Raw genomic sequence first — 17,047 nt, 5'->3', positions numbered from 1 at the left:
CCTTCAAAGCTTCTTTTGCAACAGGAAGCAGAGGAAAAGTCCAAAAAAGCCCATTGCTACCCAGCCAAACAAGAGTCAAGGAGTAAGCAGATTATTCAGGAGGTTTCAGAGCAGATAGGATGATGTCAATCCCAGGCAAAATAATTATTTTAATCCTGTATCAGCTTTTCCAATTAAAGTAGAAGTAACATCAGTTGTTGAGACTTCTATGGAAAAATAAGGTCACAAATAAATCACTGCAATTTCTGAGAAGAGTTCTTAGGTGCTTTTGGATGGGGGAGGTAGGGGTCGAGGTGTTTAAATTACTGCCTCTGCTGACAAACATGTAGGCATCAGACTTAGAATTGTTCAGAGCTTTTAACTTACCTGCAAACTACATTTCTAAAAAACGTATCTCTAGGAAACAGCAGAACTTTCTGGGTTAAGAACCTGCCAATTGATTGAATTTTTAAAACTAGCTGTCAGAAGAATTGCTACTGAATATGACCATTCTGAACAGTCATGCATGTAACATTATTCAGCATTTTAATTGATGACCTAGAAATAAATATAAAACCACTGATGACAAACATACTGTAATAGCAGAGTATAAACAGTGAGGTCAGCACTGTCAGGGTTATCTGAATGACTTGGTAAGGCCGCTGTATTCAAATAATGTGTTAATGCAACCAAACAGTACATTACACTCATAAGAATTGCGATTCAAGCAACTATATCATGAAGGGAACATCTGCAATTCTGTAACTCCACAGATCTCTCCTGGATCCCTTTCTTTAAATACTGGTACCACATTTGCCAGTTTCCAGTCCTCAACTGCTGAAACTATTTTAAGCAATTGGCTATAGAGCACAAATAGTAGTTCACACATTTCATCCTTGAATTATTTTAAAGCTGTGTCGTTATCTCCTTTTACTCACTGAATTAACAACCTCCTTTTTTTTTTATGGTTTTTAACCACTCCGCTTTCCTTTTAACCATTCTGAATTCTTATTCAGAGGTAGGAGGGGGGAACACTGCATTTCTCTGCCTTGAAGAAGAGGTCCTTCAGTCAGTTCCATGGAAACTATAAAGATGCAGGTCTCTTAGCTGATGTTCCTTGCTCTTCAACACACTTCCTCTTTCTAAATTAGTTCATCTTTTTGAAACTGAAGCAACTTTAGTGCGTTTTGACTATTTTTAGCTCTGCATATATGTATTTCAGTTTCAGCCTTTCGGGTGGCTTTTTGACTTACATTTTGAACCAGAACTGAGCACTGCTAAGGATAAAAGCAATGTTATCTCTCCCTCCATGGGCTCTTTGCTAGAGCTTAATCTGTCTTATGAAACGGAACACATAAAGTCTACTCTTATCGTGTCCCAGTATGGCATGTGTTCAGTCTACATATAAGACATATAAGCAACTGAAGTCTCCCACTAACATTTCATTCTGCAGTGTCCAATCTTCCTCAGCACACTACAGTCAGCATCAGCTATCCTCATCATACTGTGAGTAATACAGGCCCCAGATTACTACTTCTTAATTAGATCCAAGTATCAATGCTTAGCTGGTCTGTGCTACTCACTGATGCTTTGTCCAGGGAGGAGGGTCTTTAAACATGCAGCACCACCCAGCCACGACCCCAACCTCTTTAACCTTTTCCATCTATTTTGAGGACACAACACTGGGACAGAGAACTGCGTGTAAATGAGACACCCAGTCCTCAGCATAGCCATGTCTGAACTTGAGCGTTTTATGGGATTAATTATCTGTAAAACATATAGTAGAAAGTGTAATAATTATACTTATGGGTACTGAACATTATCATACAGTTTCCACTACTCTGAACTGAGGAATTCAACACAGAACAGCAGCTTATAACAAAAAGGATAAGCTCAATTATGTAGCTTAGGTGAAATGGAGTTAAATCAACTTCATCCATTTTACTTAACACAAAAAGGATTTTAACCAACCTTTCACTGCTTGCTCCAGAATGAGAAATTGTGATTACCTACTTTTGAACCCCCAAACAACTGGAGAAGTTTCCTGATACGCAAGGAAAAACAGAGCTAACAATTACTAATGGTTGCCCATGGCTATTTTCAGATGGCAATTTCATACAGTGCAGGCAACGCTTGATGATAAAAGCCTTGTTAATAATGGGATGAAAAAGAAACCAGATAGCAGATGGAAGGGTATGCATCATTAATGTACTTGATTGGAGAAGTTAGGCACCACAACACCCTTCCCTTGAAATCATTGCAATTTATAGTAAGCCAAGGGGAAAAGCAGCAGTTTACCTTTTGCTTATGGAAAAATAGAGGAATTCAGCAATTAGAACACTAAGGAATATCTATGACATCATTGTAGAGCCACGTTTAATGGCCAGCCCCCCCCTCCAGTTAAATGGGTTTTAATCATCCCTGGAAGCGTTCAAGGCCAGGTTGGATGGGGCTTTGAGCAACCTGGTCTACTGGAAGGTATCCCTGCCCATGGCACGTGGGTTGGAACTAGATGATCTTTAAGGTCCCTTCCAACCCAAACTATTCTATGATTCTATTCTTGACGCTTTCCCAGGGAAGTTGATACCACAGATTTGTCTCACAATAATCCACAAGGAACAGGGTCCCCCAAGGTTTTCAACACCTCTCATTTATACAAAGATGCGCTGCCATTTTCTTTTTAGATCTAATCTATATATAACTGATTTCTAAATAACCTTTAGCATAAAAAAAAAAAAAAAAAGAAACATTCCATTCAATTTATTAGAGTGCTCTCTTGGAATTAAGTTGGTACATAAATCAACTGTTTTGTTTGTAGGTATTACCTGATATTCATACATGTTCATACCAGAAATAACAAGGTCTGATTTTCTTTCTACTCTATGTCTGGTATAATTCAAGTATTTCTTAGTCAGCAACATTTTAAACACAGTATGTAAATTACATTGAGAAAATAAACATGTCAGCAGGCAAGTAATCATAAAGAAAATAAAAAGATGTCATTGTCAAATATATCACTTTAAACAGCTGCCTATTTAATCAGGATTGATGCTGATGTCTGATCAATATAATTTGACAATGTTGACAGGGTACTTTTCCTCTCAATTCAGATACTTCTGCTTGTACGCGATATTACAAATTGTTCCTCTCTTCTTTCAAAAACCTCATCAGTTTATCTTGCCAAATTTATCTAATTATTTCATTAGCCTATTTTGTTCTAATAAGATTTAAGATTTCTTTGATAAGAAATGCATGCATGTGTTTTAAATTCATAACACCCTACATTTTACTTTCTTTTGAAACCAATTATTTGATAAGTGAATTAAGGCAAAACAACACTTACCCAAAACCAAACAGTTATCAACAGATTTAATAATATCCACAAACTTAATTTTATATTGCATACTGTCATTTGAGCAGAGTCCAAGAACTTGTGGATCAAGAGCCCATGATTCAAAACACTGTTCATTTAGCAAGGAGGTACTACAGAAATAAATACCAGAACCAGTAACTGTACAGTAAGAAAGATACATGTGAATTTTGAGCAACAGTAAAACTGTAATACAAGACACAACTCTATAGCTTTCACACTAAGAGTCCCAGACCAGCAGTCCACAGCCCAAAGAATTTACAGTGAAGAGGGATTAAGGAGGTTGCAGCATAAGTATACTTGTGCACAAAGCAATCTGAATTCACAACTTTTCTGGCTATGATCAAATAATAAGAATAAATTTTTACTGTGGGGAGGTTTTTTTCCCTGTTTTCTGGGGGCAGGGGAAGCCACAGAGAAAAATAAACACTTCTGAGAGAACACAGGAAGGAAAGGAGAGCTTAAGAACATCAGAACAGGCAGGAGGGATTTTAAAAGGGATCTGGCTCACACCAGAGGCAGCACAGTATGCAAAGCTGCAAACAGGCAACCAAGGTTAGCAACACTGATGAAATTCAAGCAGTAATGAATATTCTGACCTTTGTCTTCAACCCTTGGATTCTTGACACTGTGATAAACACACTATGTATTTTCCTTGGCAACAGCTCATCCATTAAATTAGATCAATTACCAATATTTAGAAAATTTGAGATGAATATTTGCCAAAAGTACCTCTGCAGACTTAACTACTTGAAACAAATACATAACAAAGTATCTGACTAGAAGTCTTTGTGTGAAAAATGTAGTGCATGCACTGTAACTTTACTTGTGTAACCAAATCACATAGCTGTATTCTCTATATTAAAGGTATGCAAGTATTTATTTCTAATTTTGAGTGAAGACAAATATAGAAACCATGTTAGACCTGAAGTTTCATGTTTTATTTAAACTCCAAGGCAGGGAATTTTAATTCCAAGTTTCACACAATAATTCGTTTTCACGGACAAATTATGAACCCTGCCATAGGAGTTCATCATATAGCTACTTTTACTGTCACTATACCGTATGACCACATTAAAATAATGAGGTCTGAACATTCATATCTTCAATTAGAGTTTTGTGGCTTCGAGCACTTAAAGAACAAATGCTGCCATTAACCTAGACCTTACCCCTTAAATATGCACCAAATACATTAACAATGTTACTGAATCATGAGGTCATTGTGAAAATGTAAGTCTCAGTGGATTCCATCACCAAGCAAAATCTTGAGGATTTTAATAGGATATTATTTAAGGTATAAAATTAAAATCTCTCATTAAGTTATCTCAACAGCTCATTTAATTTATCAGGCTCAAAAAATATTTTAAAGGTTATTTTAGGTTAATTACATTTCACATCCTTTTATGACAGATCTGAAACCCTGCACATCTTTCAATCCTCTATTATAAACATTTCCCCCTTGCCAATAACTTAAAGTTCACGTTGACACACATTTTTGAATACTCACACTATAGTCTCAACATGACAGCATTTTATATTTGTGATGTACACAGAATCTTTTTTTTTTTTTTTTTTTTTTTAACATGGAAACATGGTCATTGCAATAAATAACAAAAGCTAGAAGCACCTCAGTCAGTTGTTCCACACTATTTACTAATAAAACAGCTTAGGTAAGCTGGTTTGTTTTGAATACATAAGGCACTCTCTCAGCAAATTTTGCACTATACATACTTAGTTGGCCACAACTGTTTTCAGTGAAAAAAATTCTGATCAATCCAAAATGCCACAACACAAGAATTTTCCTCATCTATTCCTATAATAAACAAAGCTTTGAAAAAACAGCCTGTCCATTATTTATCCTAGTCTCTGTTCACAAAGGGAAGAACTACAGATATTGACTCTAAATCAAGCTTGCTAGTGTAATGGTTATTCTGACTTCATACCTCATGTTCTCACAGCACAAGGACTCTGCAGTTCCCACCAGGGAAGAGTTTAAAACTCACAGTTGCTGCAGAAATGCTCGGGTTAGCAATAATAACATAGCAAAGCCAGGTAAGAGATCAAGGTATTCCCTGGCTTTTGAACAATTGATTTTAAAATCTAAATATCTTTAACACAATCAGAAATAAGAGAATAACAGAGCCACACTATATAGAGCAACTGCAGGAATAAGTTATTTCATAGCACCATCCATTTGAGCTTCAAACATTTTCCAAGCATTAATAAACTGAGCTTTACAGAAAGTCTGTAAGGTATGCTTTACTCCCAGTTCTACTGATGACCAAATGACTTAACCTCTCTGTATCTTAGTTTATCAAAGTTCAGATATCAGGACTGTTGCATAAGTCTCAGGCTTTAGTACTGTGCTTCACTTACAAGGCTACACTTAGCCAAGAGATTTCACCTCTCCCCCGCTAGTAATCTCTAGGTAATAATGGACTTTAGATTAACTCTTAGGAAAGATTCTGAGCTGCAGCTGTTCAGAGGTGAAGCATATAAACCACTGCATTCCCATTTTCCTCCAACTGGTAAAATAAGCAAACACTGTGTCTCTAGAGCTGAAGCAGTTTGGATGGCTGGAAAGATACATTGCATGGCTTGGATAAACCAAAATGATACAGTATAGGAAAACATACCAAACAAAAAACAGCACCCAAATTATGCTACTCATTTCTAGAGCATCTCCAAAACTTTTCCTTAGTTGAAGAGTTACAGGGGATTTTTATAGATGCCCTAAAGCTCAAACCAGTTTGCATTACTGGAACAAAGTTGTTTGAAACTTAGGCAAACAAACTGTGTCATGTTTAAAGACTGATCCTCCTATTATCACATCCTAGGAAACAGTTACCAGAAGTGTTACCAGACACAGAAGGCAGCCATATTAAAATACTAAACACGGACATCTCACCCTGCCTTTCTGTGGAAATACCTGCCAAAAATCACCAAAATAAACCAGCCAATTTTTTACTATTTTAAATTAAAACCCAGAATTTTTATTGTCTACATCAGTATGTCTTTATATAGAGGTCAATAAGAACCACAAGAACAACACTCTTATGGAACAAAGCCTCACTCAGTGACAATGTCTGTTCAAGCCAGTCTGAAAAACTCTTTATATTCTACCTTAAGTTCCCCACAGCTCCCCAAGCAAAGAAACTAATTTTCCATGCACACGGCAGCAGTTTCTCACTTTACACCTACAATAGTGCTGCTGTCAGGAACAGAACTGACTGCATGTGCCAAAAATCAATTCAACATATTCATAGACAAAAAAATAACACGCAGCATCTGAAGATAATGAGAACTGCAATCATTCAAACTGACAGTCTAGTGCCTAACAATTATCACAAGGCAAGTTTTACGAATTCATATTTCCTACGATGACAAGCCTCAGGTTACACAGAAGGGTGTTCAATTTTTCTTTCAAGTATGAAAATCTCCTTTGAGCCAATGAGTCCACTCCAAAATGGAATTCACTTAACTGAAGTGAATAAAAAGATGCTGTGTTTAAGTATTATGGTGAAGTTTCTTCACAGCAAGATGCTGACTGTGTTTAAGTAATATGCACTATATATTAAATATAACTTTAGTACAGAATTTACCATAATCATTTGCTGTTCTTTACACAGATATACATGAATTACTCAGAATGAAGTCTACTAGTGAAAAACCTATCAGGACTGTCAGTTTTGAATGCCATTGTGAAGCACGTGTCCTGAATCTATCACGAAAACACACAGAATTATAGCATATGCATTTTAGTCTTCCTACCAAAGAAACAGTAAAGCTGTGACACAGCTAAGTCTCTGCAAGCACTCTAAACACTCCCCAATGCTCAGTATTTTGCTCAGAATACTTAAATACATTCGAAGAAGCTCTCTGCAGTCTGTTTACAGTATCACTTACTTCTTTGCAAAGGCTTTATTCTCCACTGTTCTGCATTACCAGAACCAAATCCCTTGTTCTTACTTAAGTTTTATCAATCAGTTCATGCCGATACGTACAACTATCTGTCTAGAACCTGCTCCCTACCTCTTCCTCAAACCTAGTCCCTTCAAACAAATGCAACCCTGGACACAGCTTTAGTTCCTCAAGCAACACTCATCTCCTATCTATCTCCTTACAGCCACATCTTCCAAAATTGATAATGTACCCAAATTCTCAAAGATTTGCCCGTAGAGTTTGCAGCATAAGTAAATGTAAATTTTTAGTTAGTATGCATGAACTTAGACTTCACATGATTTTAATTTGGAAATCCACTTACTTCCCATCTCAGGTTATTATAATTACAACTGCTATTTTAAAATGCAATTTCCATTACTTCATACAGTAATAAAATCCATCCATTCATACAACATAGTTTCTGCTATCTTCTGTTTTTCTAACAAAATAAAAATATGAAATTCTACTTGTACAGTCAAGTATTGAAATTTCTCTGCTCCCTAAAACAATTTATGGTCTTCATGAGCTATAACTTTAATGATTACTCTTAGACAAAAATATTTTCAGCTGTACTCAGCAACATTTAAATAATCAACATGTTACCAACTAAAATACAAACTAGAAGTAAGGTTTTCTGTAACAAAACATTTTGGGAAAAGAGAAGCGGTGTGTTTTAGAACACACAAATGTAAATGAAGTTTTCTCATCAGATTCAAATATCTGCTTCTGTAATAAGTACCCAGTCAATCAGCAGGAGGTAGCTCTATGCACAACTGGCATTAATGATTTGTCCCCCAACTAGTACTGTATTTTTCAATAAAAAGACAGAGATTACATATAATTCTTTTGTGAGGAGGTAGAAGTCTGAGCTCTATGCACTCACCTACTGCCAGCATACATATTGAGCAGAAAGGTGGACAGTGCAGTGGAAGATCAGCTATTGTGCTTTGCAACTAATGTTTAATTTGCTAGTCAGATACCTGCTAGTCATTACAAACTGTATTCCTTCCAAGACCTCATCACTGTGAGATTAACAACCACTACCCAGATGCCTGCATAAAGCGGAGATCCTAAATAATAAACAGTAAATCCAGTAAAGCACTAGGGACTAAGTAGGAGACCCAGATATAGAATTTCCTTTCATAACTAGGAGGGTTTTTGAAGCAGAGTATAAAGAAGCTTGAACTTCTAGTTCCACTGCACTTCATCAAGCCTTTTGAATTATTAATTTATGTACTGAATTGACAATCAACACAGAATTAAGGTCTCCTTTAGCTACAGTCTACTGGAAAACACCTCTAGCTCTTCTTTAAGTTGGCCCTGTAGCAATGTGTCATTTTGTGTTGAAAACGCAATTCACTATACTGAGACCTCCAGTACTCCAGCACCACCTAGCAGGCCATAAACCAAAACGCAATTAGGCAACACAGCTTCTGACCCAAAAATCGCAAACAACAATGATTTATATAATTAGCTCCAAATAATAATTTTTAAATAAAATATTATTTTATTCATAACTATCCCAACCATCATCTCTCTTACCAGAAAAAGAATGTTGCAAACCACGGTACAGTATTAAAATATGAAGCTAATTCATACTCCAGCTAAAAAAAAAAAAAGGCCACGTTATTCGCAGGTAGGTACTGTGGAACACGATCCCAGAAATAACATGCCTGTGCTGCAAAAATCACTAACAATTACCAGGCTCTCTAAAAGCATTTTACAAAACCGTACTTGGATTTTGGAGTTCATTATATTTCTGTCAGTTGCCAGCGGGGCACCAGCAGATGGCGGACCAGCACCACGAACTCCTCGGTAAACTGTAGAAAAATTAGCAATTGGATTTAGCTTTCATGTGAATTTAAAGGGAATTACCTAAGCTGTCTCACCCACAAACCCAGATCTGTAGCCAGCTAGCCACTCTTCCTGCTAGCCAGGAATGATACAGATTTGAAGTACATCCTTCTGTAATGAAGGGCAACCTGCACAGGGGAAATACACTATTATGGGAAGTTAATATATTAAGTACAATCGATTCCATTCCTAATATACCTAAAATGAAATAAAAAAGCAAAGGAGTAAAATTTCAGAAAATAAACAGTACATATTCTCTCCTACATCTAAAAAGCATACCCCAACTTGGACATCAAAGATAACATGCCACAGTGTGAAGTCTGTCTCAGTTACCAGGTTTCCAAAACACGCTTCCTTGCAGAGCCAAGGACCCACCATCACAAGGACAACCATTTTCCCCATTCCACTCGCTATTGCCGAATCTCCACAGCTTTGGGGAACTAAACGTTCAGAATTAATCAGGCTGAATGGACAGCATCACTGGCTCAGTGTTATTCAACACAAAGTTCTTCAGATTGTTAGCAATTTCAAGTCTTTGCATTTGAGCCTTTCTATCCTTCAGATCATTATTCAAAATGAGAGGCTTTTTTTTTTTTAATCACTTCCAGAACAAGACGAGGGAAAGGTGAACAATTTGGCACTCTCTACAACAGCAAAGAATAGGCAATTGTCTCATTTTGTTTTAACCATTACCTTACAAAGTAAACGTAAAACCATTAAGTCATTTGAAATTACTCTCTGAAGAGGAGACTGACCCTACAAGGAACTCTTGCAAGTCTGGCATCAGAGGATTAACAGAGCACCAACTGCTTAGTCAGCAGACTTCATCTCTGAAGATGAAGAAATGGCTCTGAACACGTACCATGTGGTACAGAATACAAGGAAGAAAATTTACTCTAAAGAGAGAACTGCCACCACTCAGCTAGAATCCTCAGCTTCATTTTCAAAAATGACGTTCAGTTTTTCAGTTCAAAGAGTACAGCGAGTTTCAGTTCAGTACGGGAAGCACATTAGAAAACTGAAGTTTGTAAGTATTAAAAACAAACAAACAAACAAACAAACAAAAAAAACCAACGTTCAAAATCTCTTTCACAAAAGTATCTCATTTTCCACTGACAGGCTTCTTCAAATGTTTTCCCATCACCACAGTTGGCAGAAGGAACATGCATGGTTTCTTATTCTTGGAACATCTCAAACTTTTCCAGGCATTAGATAGTGAGCAATGCATGTAAGATGTAGTCCTAATTAATGGGTAGCACACTGCCAGATGTTTCTTTCACAAAATGCTGGAGACAGTGCTTGAGATGCTCTCTATGGGGGGTGAGGGTTGGGGGACACACTTAAAAAAACACACATCTCTCTCTACAAATGTAAACACATATTTAGCATTAGCGTAGTGCTCTAGTTGAGCAACCTGTCCTTAACAATAAACTTGAGGGGAAAACCATCCCTTGCCCACCTGTAAATGCTCCAGCCCTGGAATATTAACACCTTACGGCATTGCTTCTGGCAATCAATTTCATTCACAGAGTTTTGTCAAAATAAATATTTGCAAGACAGACACTCCCAATCTACCTCTTCTACAACAATCACAACCTTCTCTTCACAAGGTCTTTTTCCTTTCTAAAATTAACAAACCTTGATCTCTTACGAAGAAAAGCCTGAAGAGCAATGCATCCATATTCCTAACCATTCACAGCAGCTGCCTTCAAAACACAGTCCAAGTTCTAACTCTTTTTACGACAAGGTGCCTGCAGATCGAGATTTCAGATAGATAAATCCCCAAACTAAGTGATAAGAGATTTTCCACATTATTATCCTTCTGTTCCTTATACACACACTTTATACACACTCCCTGTGCCCCCAGTTTTTGCTATATTTGGGTCTTGAGAGCAGAAAACACCACTAAGATGCCCACAATGATGCTTTATGTCTTCTTTTCCCTGATTACTTCCTTGGCTATCTTAAGGATTTATAAGTCCTAAATAGGATGCTCCCCATCAGAATTCAATCTACTAGGATCAGAACCATCCGTCTTAAGAGTAGATGATCAACTGAAGGTCATCCTCTGAAATCCTCACATATATTTAGAAGGCACACAGATCAGATCAACATCTACCATTCCACCATGACAGCACACAGTCTGTCCTGGCTTCTTCCTCAAGTCAAGGATCTAGTGGCAATTGCTGTGCAGACACATTAATCCAGGCTATCACACATGTACAAGCTGAAAGATTCTGTCTAACAATCAATTGTGCTTATGTAGTTTAGCATGTTAGAATTTGACGTATTTCCAGTTCTTGAGTTGTTGCTGATAAGTAGCCTAGCTATCAGTCGTTTCAGAAGCTGCAAACTAATTTCTATAGATTTGCTATTGTTAATTTATCTTTTTGCTTTGCAAATACTTTCAAAGTTGAAAAGAATGCAATTTAAGCACAGCAAACAATCTGTAGGATTAGTAGTGGTTAGAAAGTAAAAAAACACATTACCGAATGCCAGCAAAGCAATTCAGCAAAGGAAAACCCACTGGTACCTACAGTGCCAGAAAGAGGGAGCAGAAACAATGCATATAGCTTTTGAGTATTCTGGCTTTCCCATACCACACTCCCACTTCTCTCTAGCTATCCATCTATTGCATTATAACAAATAATAAAAGAATTAAATGCTCTAGCAATCAAGGCTAGCATATTAAAATGACACTCTGCATTACTGAACCTAGTCATCTCTTAATAGAGCTATTCTTCAAAGGAGATTAATTATACTGGCAAGAGACCTTTTGCTATTCTAATTTGTGAAACGTATTTCTATACCACAAGCATATTAAAACAGTTGCAAACATGTAACTAGCTTCAAGATCCCAGGACTCACTGCATTTAATTCGGTGTTCATCTTGTGACCAGCTCTTTAGTCATTGCTTTAGAAGCCCACTTCATATAAAAATTCTTAATTTCTAGGTTTAATTAACTGCAACTGTAATTAACACACAGCCCACCATAAAGTATACAGAGATAGGAAAGCGACCATATACTTCAGTACCTAACACCACCATCCCAGAGGGACAAATACTGGATTTATAGCTGAATTTCTCTGCTTTAATTAGAAAGCAGAGAACTTTAAATTATTTTAAAATAAGTTATTGGCATTGCATTTCATATCAAAACATTTGATAGCACAAACACTGCCATGACAAACTGAAAATATATCATATTATTAATATGCAGAATTGTAACACGTGAACACATTTGCAGCTCACTGAATTGTACACAACTGTTAAGCAACAAACTAGTATTCCATATCAAATATCTGAGAACTAATGCTTTGTTTTAAAGCACAGTTATTTTCATTAACTTAAGCGATGAAGCTTCAAGGCATTTGCCTGCCTCTAGAGAACAGGCCTGTATTTTAACCTATTATTTTTTTAATCCCCATCAGATAAACACTTAGATGTAAAGTTCACATGAGCATTTTCCCTTTCTGTTGATATAGTCAAATTATAACCACTGCTAATAATAGAAATTTAAGGCAGACACTGAACAGGCACCAAACTAAGACACAATTAAATCAAATCACAATTTCAATATAGTAGCATGTCTGAAAATGCTAAGACTACAAATACTTCATTGTGAAATCAAAATTAGGGTAACACAAATGCATGGCTTTTTGAACTTTAAAGATTTAAGTTTCTTTTCAAAGCCTGGTGGTGCCAAACTGTCTAGGATCCCCCCAAAAATTCTAAGGGCTAACAATCTAAGGGCTATATCCAAGGTCCACCCTTTTACTTAAGGGGTCATTGCTTCTAAACAGTCTTACAATGTAATATAAATTTACCCAGTTACTTGCAGCTCTATAAAGTAGTGCATACCACACTTTCCTCATTTGAGTGAAACATTTTATACAGGCAACTCCATGGAAGTTCGGCAAAAAAAGCTTCCAGCTTTGCTTTTAGTCTACTACTTAGCAACCATTTCTGTTGCATATATGACTGCTCACAAATAACTGCCTTTTCTTCTTCTTATATTTTTCTTCTCCTTGCACTTCAGTGATTTTAGATATTTAGACGTAATAAAGAAAGATCTACAAACAAAACATATGTTGCTTTTGGTTTGCAATTCAGTTGACTATAGCCATCCGAGTTCCCCCCCCCATACAGAATACTCTTCTTAGAAAATGCTAATTTAACAGATGCAACATTCTTCAAAAATACATTCACTTTACCAAAATCTTTTGACAGAAACCATGCAGAAAAGCAGATGTCAGTTCCAGCTCTTCAGTTCCTTGGACAGTTATCCCTTTCAGCTTCATCCCCCTAGATATTCTCTAGGGAAACAAGCAGAAGTAGCTACGCAGAAAACTGTTTCCCAATTGAACTTGTTTTAAATGGTCAAGTTCCCATGCTCACATCTCCCTAGACTTCCAGTGATACTTTCTTTCAGGTATCAGGCAGCTTAAGTAGCACTGAGAAGGAGCATCCCAAAAAGAAATTATTCTTCACACACACATTATTTTCCTGCTTTTTGTCAAAAGCAGGATGAACATATTCTCCTCTTAATTCACGCTCTACCCTAAAAAGGGCCCACAGGAACAAAATGCTGCATTCACTGAGCAGGAGCATAGAAAGCAAGGTAAAAACTAAAGCACAGGATCACACCACTTTTTATTTATAGCACAAAACCATCATGAGTATTCCCAGACTCACTCACCAAACCAGCAGTAAGTGAAGGAGCAGATTGTCCTAGAGACTGATTTCTCATGCGAACCAGGTTTGAGGTATCTCCAGGTGGCTGCCATATCGTCTGTCCCACTCCACTGTGGACACTATTTGATAAGGGAAGTAGCTGTTTTCCTTTAGAAACAAAACCAAAATACTATCAGCTTGTTTTTAAACAAGTTTGCAAGTTCAAAACACAATGCTGAACACAAATACTGCATGTGGAGAAAAAGCATTTAATAAAAAAAGCAATTTGAAGGTCTTGGTAAGTTAGAACTTGTAAGAGCACACTACCTGTGAATTAATTATGTTTGATAACTAAGTATTTCCAAAAAAAATCTAGTTTACATTATGAGGTAACAGGTAAATCCAAAACGTTGTAGAAACAGACTTCTATCACTTTATACCTTTCTATACTTCACACAGCTTAAAAAGGAAACAGTATTTGCTGCCAATTAAACAATTTATTGCCCTATAGAGAGGCAATGTTAATGTTACAAAATCTCTTAGGTATAATTTTAAAAACTCTTATGAAAATGCATTCTTAATTGTAAAACATTACCTCTTCTAAATAGCTTAGCCATCTAGACATCCCCGCTTTCTCCTACCACTGGAACATTCAGCAGTAGATTTCATGCAGCTGTGATCAGAACTCAGTATATGTTTAAACATTGTTTTGCTTTGAACCATGGATGGATCTTTTCTGTCTAAAAAATTTCACTCTTCAGCAATATCATATTATCTTAAAAGAAAAACATTCTGTAGCTTTCCCAAGTCTCCCTTGTATCTGATTGATTAGTGTAAACGCTAATCTCCCATGCTACATACACAAACAGTGAGAAGAGTAGTTCCTATCTCAAGTTCACACCATTGTACTTCACTGCAGGAAATACAGTAATCATTTAAAAGGATCTGCTCAATACTTTTTTATCTAGTCAATATACGCTCTGTTTTGAAAAATGTCAAGCAGTAGATTTCCACAATGAGAAAGAACCAAAGTCAAAGTAGGTCATATTTTGACTCCATCAAGCTTGACAGTTTCCTTTTATGTACAATGTCATTCACAAAAAAAAAGAGAAGAAAGATAGTCTTGTGGTTAAAAACACATAAGTGAAAAAGTCTGTAAATCTGGGTTCCATTATTAGCTTCCAGATGACTTCCTCTGTAACTTTGGTCAGTCAATCTCTGTACTTCAGCTTCACCATCTGCAAAATGAGAGTGAATAATACCCCTTTTCCTTAAAATTAGGACTGTGAGACTAAATTACACAAACCCACTTCCCAGCATGGTGAAGACGGTGGCATTCAACAGATTATTACATGCTCGGATACTACAACATTTGTTGCAATGAGTAGCAGGAAGAAGTCTACATCTTTAATCACATATACTATAGAAAAATACTTTTTTCCTCAGAGGCAGCAAGCTATTTTACAAATTCAAGTTCACCTTAGAATTAGATGTGAAATATTACATTCATTACATACAAGTGGCTACAATATTTGGAAGACTGTCACATAATGTGATTAGCCATGCTGGGGGGGGGGGGGGGGGGGGGGGGAGTGGCATCTTTTTTTTTTTTTTTTTTTTTTTTTAACTTGTTTATGTTAATTTTCTGGGAAAGTTACAAGCAATGGGCCAAGTACAATTAATAGAATGAGTCAAAGTGTATGAGAGATGAGACGGCTCAACTTTGCCTAGCAGAGACACAGCATATAATATGCTGTACCTTTTTCCCAGTCCCACTCAAGCTGCTTACAGCTGTGGGCATGACTTTCATGGTTTGCTCATTTTCAAGATTATGTGTAAATACAATGATTCCTCTTGTCTGCAGAGATCTAAAACTACAGAAATGTACATTTCTGTATTTATCTCAGTAAAGCACTAACAAAGATATCCTATAATAGCAATTCAAATCATATAATTATCCAGCAGTTCAAAATGCCAGTGCTTGAGAGCAAGAATATCTTATCTCCGCAAGATATAGTTATCAGTATCTTCTTTTAGTTCCACAAAATCTGAATCCAGGAAGACAGAATTCCATCAAAAGTGAAATCTAAGCTAACCAGTTTGCATGCACAATCACCTATACTCTTGAAACTTATTTGCTTCTGTTGCAAAAATAAGGTGGAATTATTTTCGGGATGGAGCTTGAAGCTAAAGCCTTTCCCTGCCATGCCTCAAGCCCTATATACATTCCAAACACCCACATTTAAAATATATCTCTAAACATCTACATTTTCTTTATCCAGTTGGGTCAAACTGATCTTCTTGGGGCTCTTCCCCTTCCTGAATCAGACTACAGTAGATTGAAAAATCATTAAGATGAAGCAACAAGTTCTGGAGAACATTATCATTTCAGAACAGAAAATTTACAAGAATGTTATCTCCAAACAGAAAAAATATTTTTAAAAAAGAAACAGAACTTCTCCAGTTTTCCTGATTCCTCCTATTTACTTTTCTTTGCTTACTTCTACTCAAGAGGGAAAAAAAAAAAAAAGAAAAAAAACAACCACAAAACTACAGTACTATCTTTGGCCATTGTAATCAGCCAATAGCTGTGTGGTTAATAAACTTCTGTTCTCCTCTAGTGATTAACCTGCCTTAGAGAACAAACTCACATGAGTGCAAAACATTATAAAAGTCCATTTTTCAGAAACAAGACACTTATTACAAATAAAACATTAAGACAAGGCCAAGCCAAAATAAAACGTGCATACTTTACTGCTTAGCTAATTCTATTACACCTAGCACCTCAAACATTAAAAAAGTTATCTTCCCCTGATAAAAGACGGAGGAACCAGGACTGGATGTATTTTCACAATCATGTAAGTCAAGCCCATGCTGCTGCCAAAATGGGTGGTTTCACCTTCTTCCTCTTGCCCTCCCACCTGAGAGTTTCCAACCCTTCTGTTCTTGCACTAAGATGCAAATAGGCAAACAGTCAACCTAATTAGGGAGGAAATGGGCTGCAAGTTAACCCTACAGAACAACAGTAGTATTCAGGCAGATCAGCTATTTCATTCTAGACTGATCATGCAGCTCTATATGATCTAATGCCAGCATCACAGACTTTGATACCAGCTTTAAACAACTGTAAAACCATCCCCTAGCCCACATACAAAGTCTTTGAAAAAGACAACTAGTGAGCTTGGTCCTCTTTTTTTTTGGCTAATTACTAGACTATGCTTGCTCCA

At 36.7% G+C, this 17,047-nt stretch overlaps 1 protein-coding gene across 7 annotated transcripts in view; it reads right to left on the bottom strand.

The window, feature by feature from the left end:
* The window catches only part of MAST2 (microtubule associated serine/threonine kinase 2), a 199,666-nt gene that overhangs the window by 159,172 nt on the left and 23,447 nt on the right, over window positions 1-17,047 (bottom strand). For all 7 annotated transcript variants that reach the window (XM_030031727.2, XM_030031724.2, XM_030031725.2 and 4 more), the window contains one exon: window positions 13,846-13,988. In XM_030031727.2, the coding sequence (XP_029887587.1) occupies window positions 13,846-13,988 (143 nt within the window). The remainder of the gene's footprint in view (window positions 1-13,845; window positions 13,989-17,047) is intronic.

Source organism: Aquila chrysaetos, chromosome 12, assembly GCF_900496995.4.
Source record: "Aquila chrysaetos chrysaetos chromosome 12, bAquChr1.4, whole genome shotgun sequence".
In the NCBI taxonomy this organism is placed as follows: domain Eukaryota; kingdom Metazoa; phylum Chordata; class Aves; order Accipitriformes; family Accipitridae; genus Aquila; species Aquila chrysaetos.
This window is presented reverse-complemented; position numbering and strand designations above follow the sequence as displayed.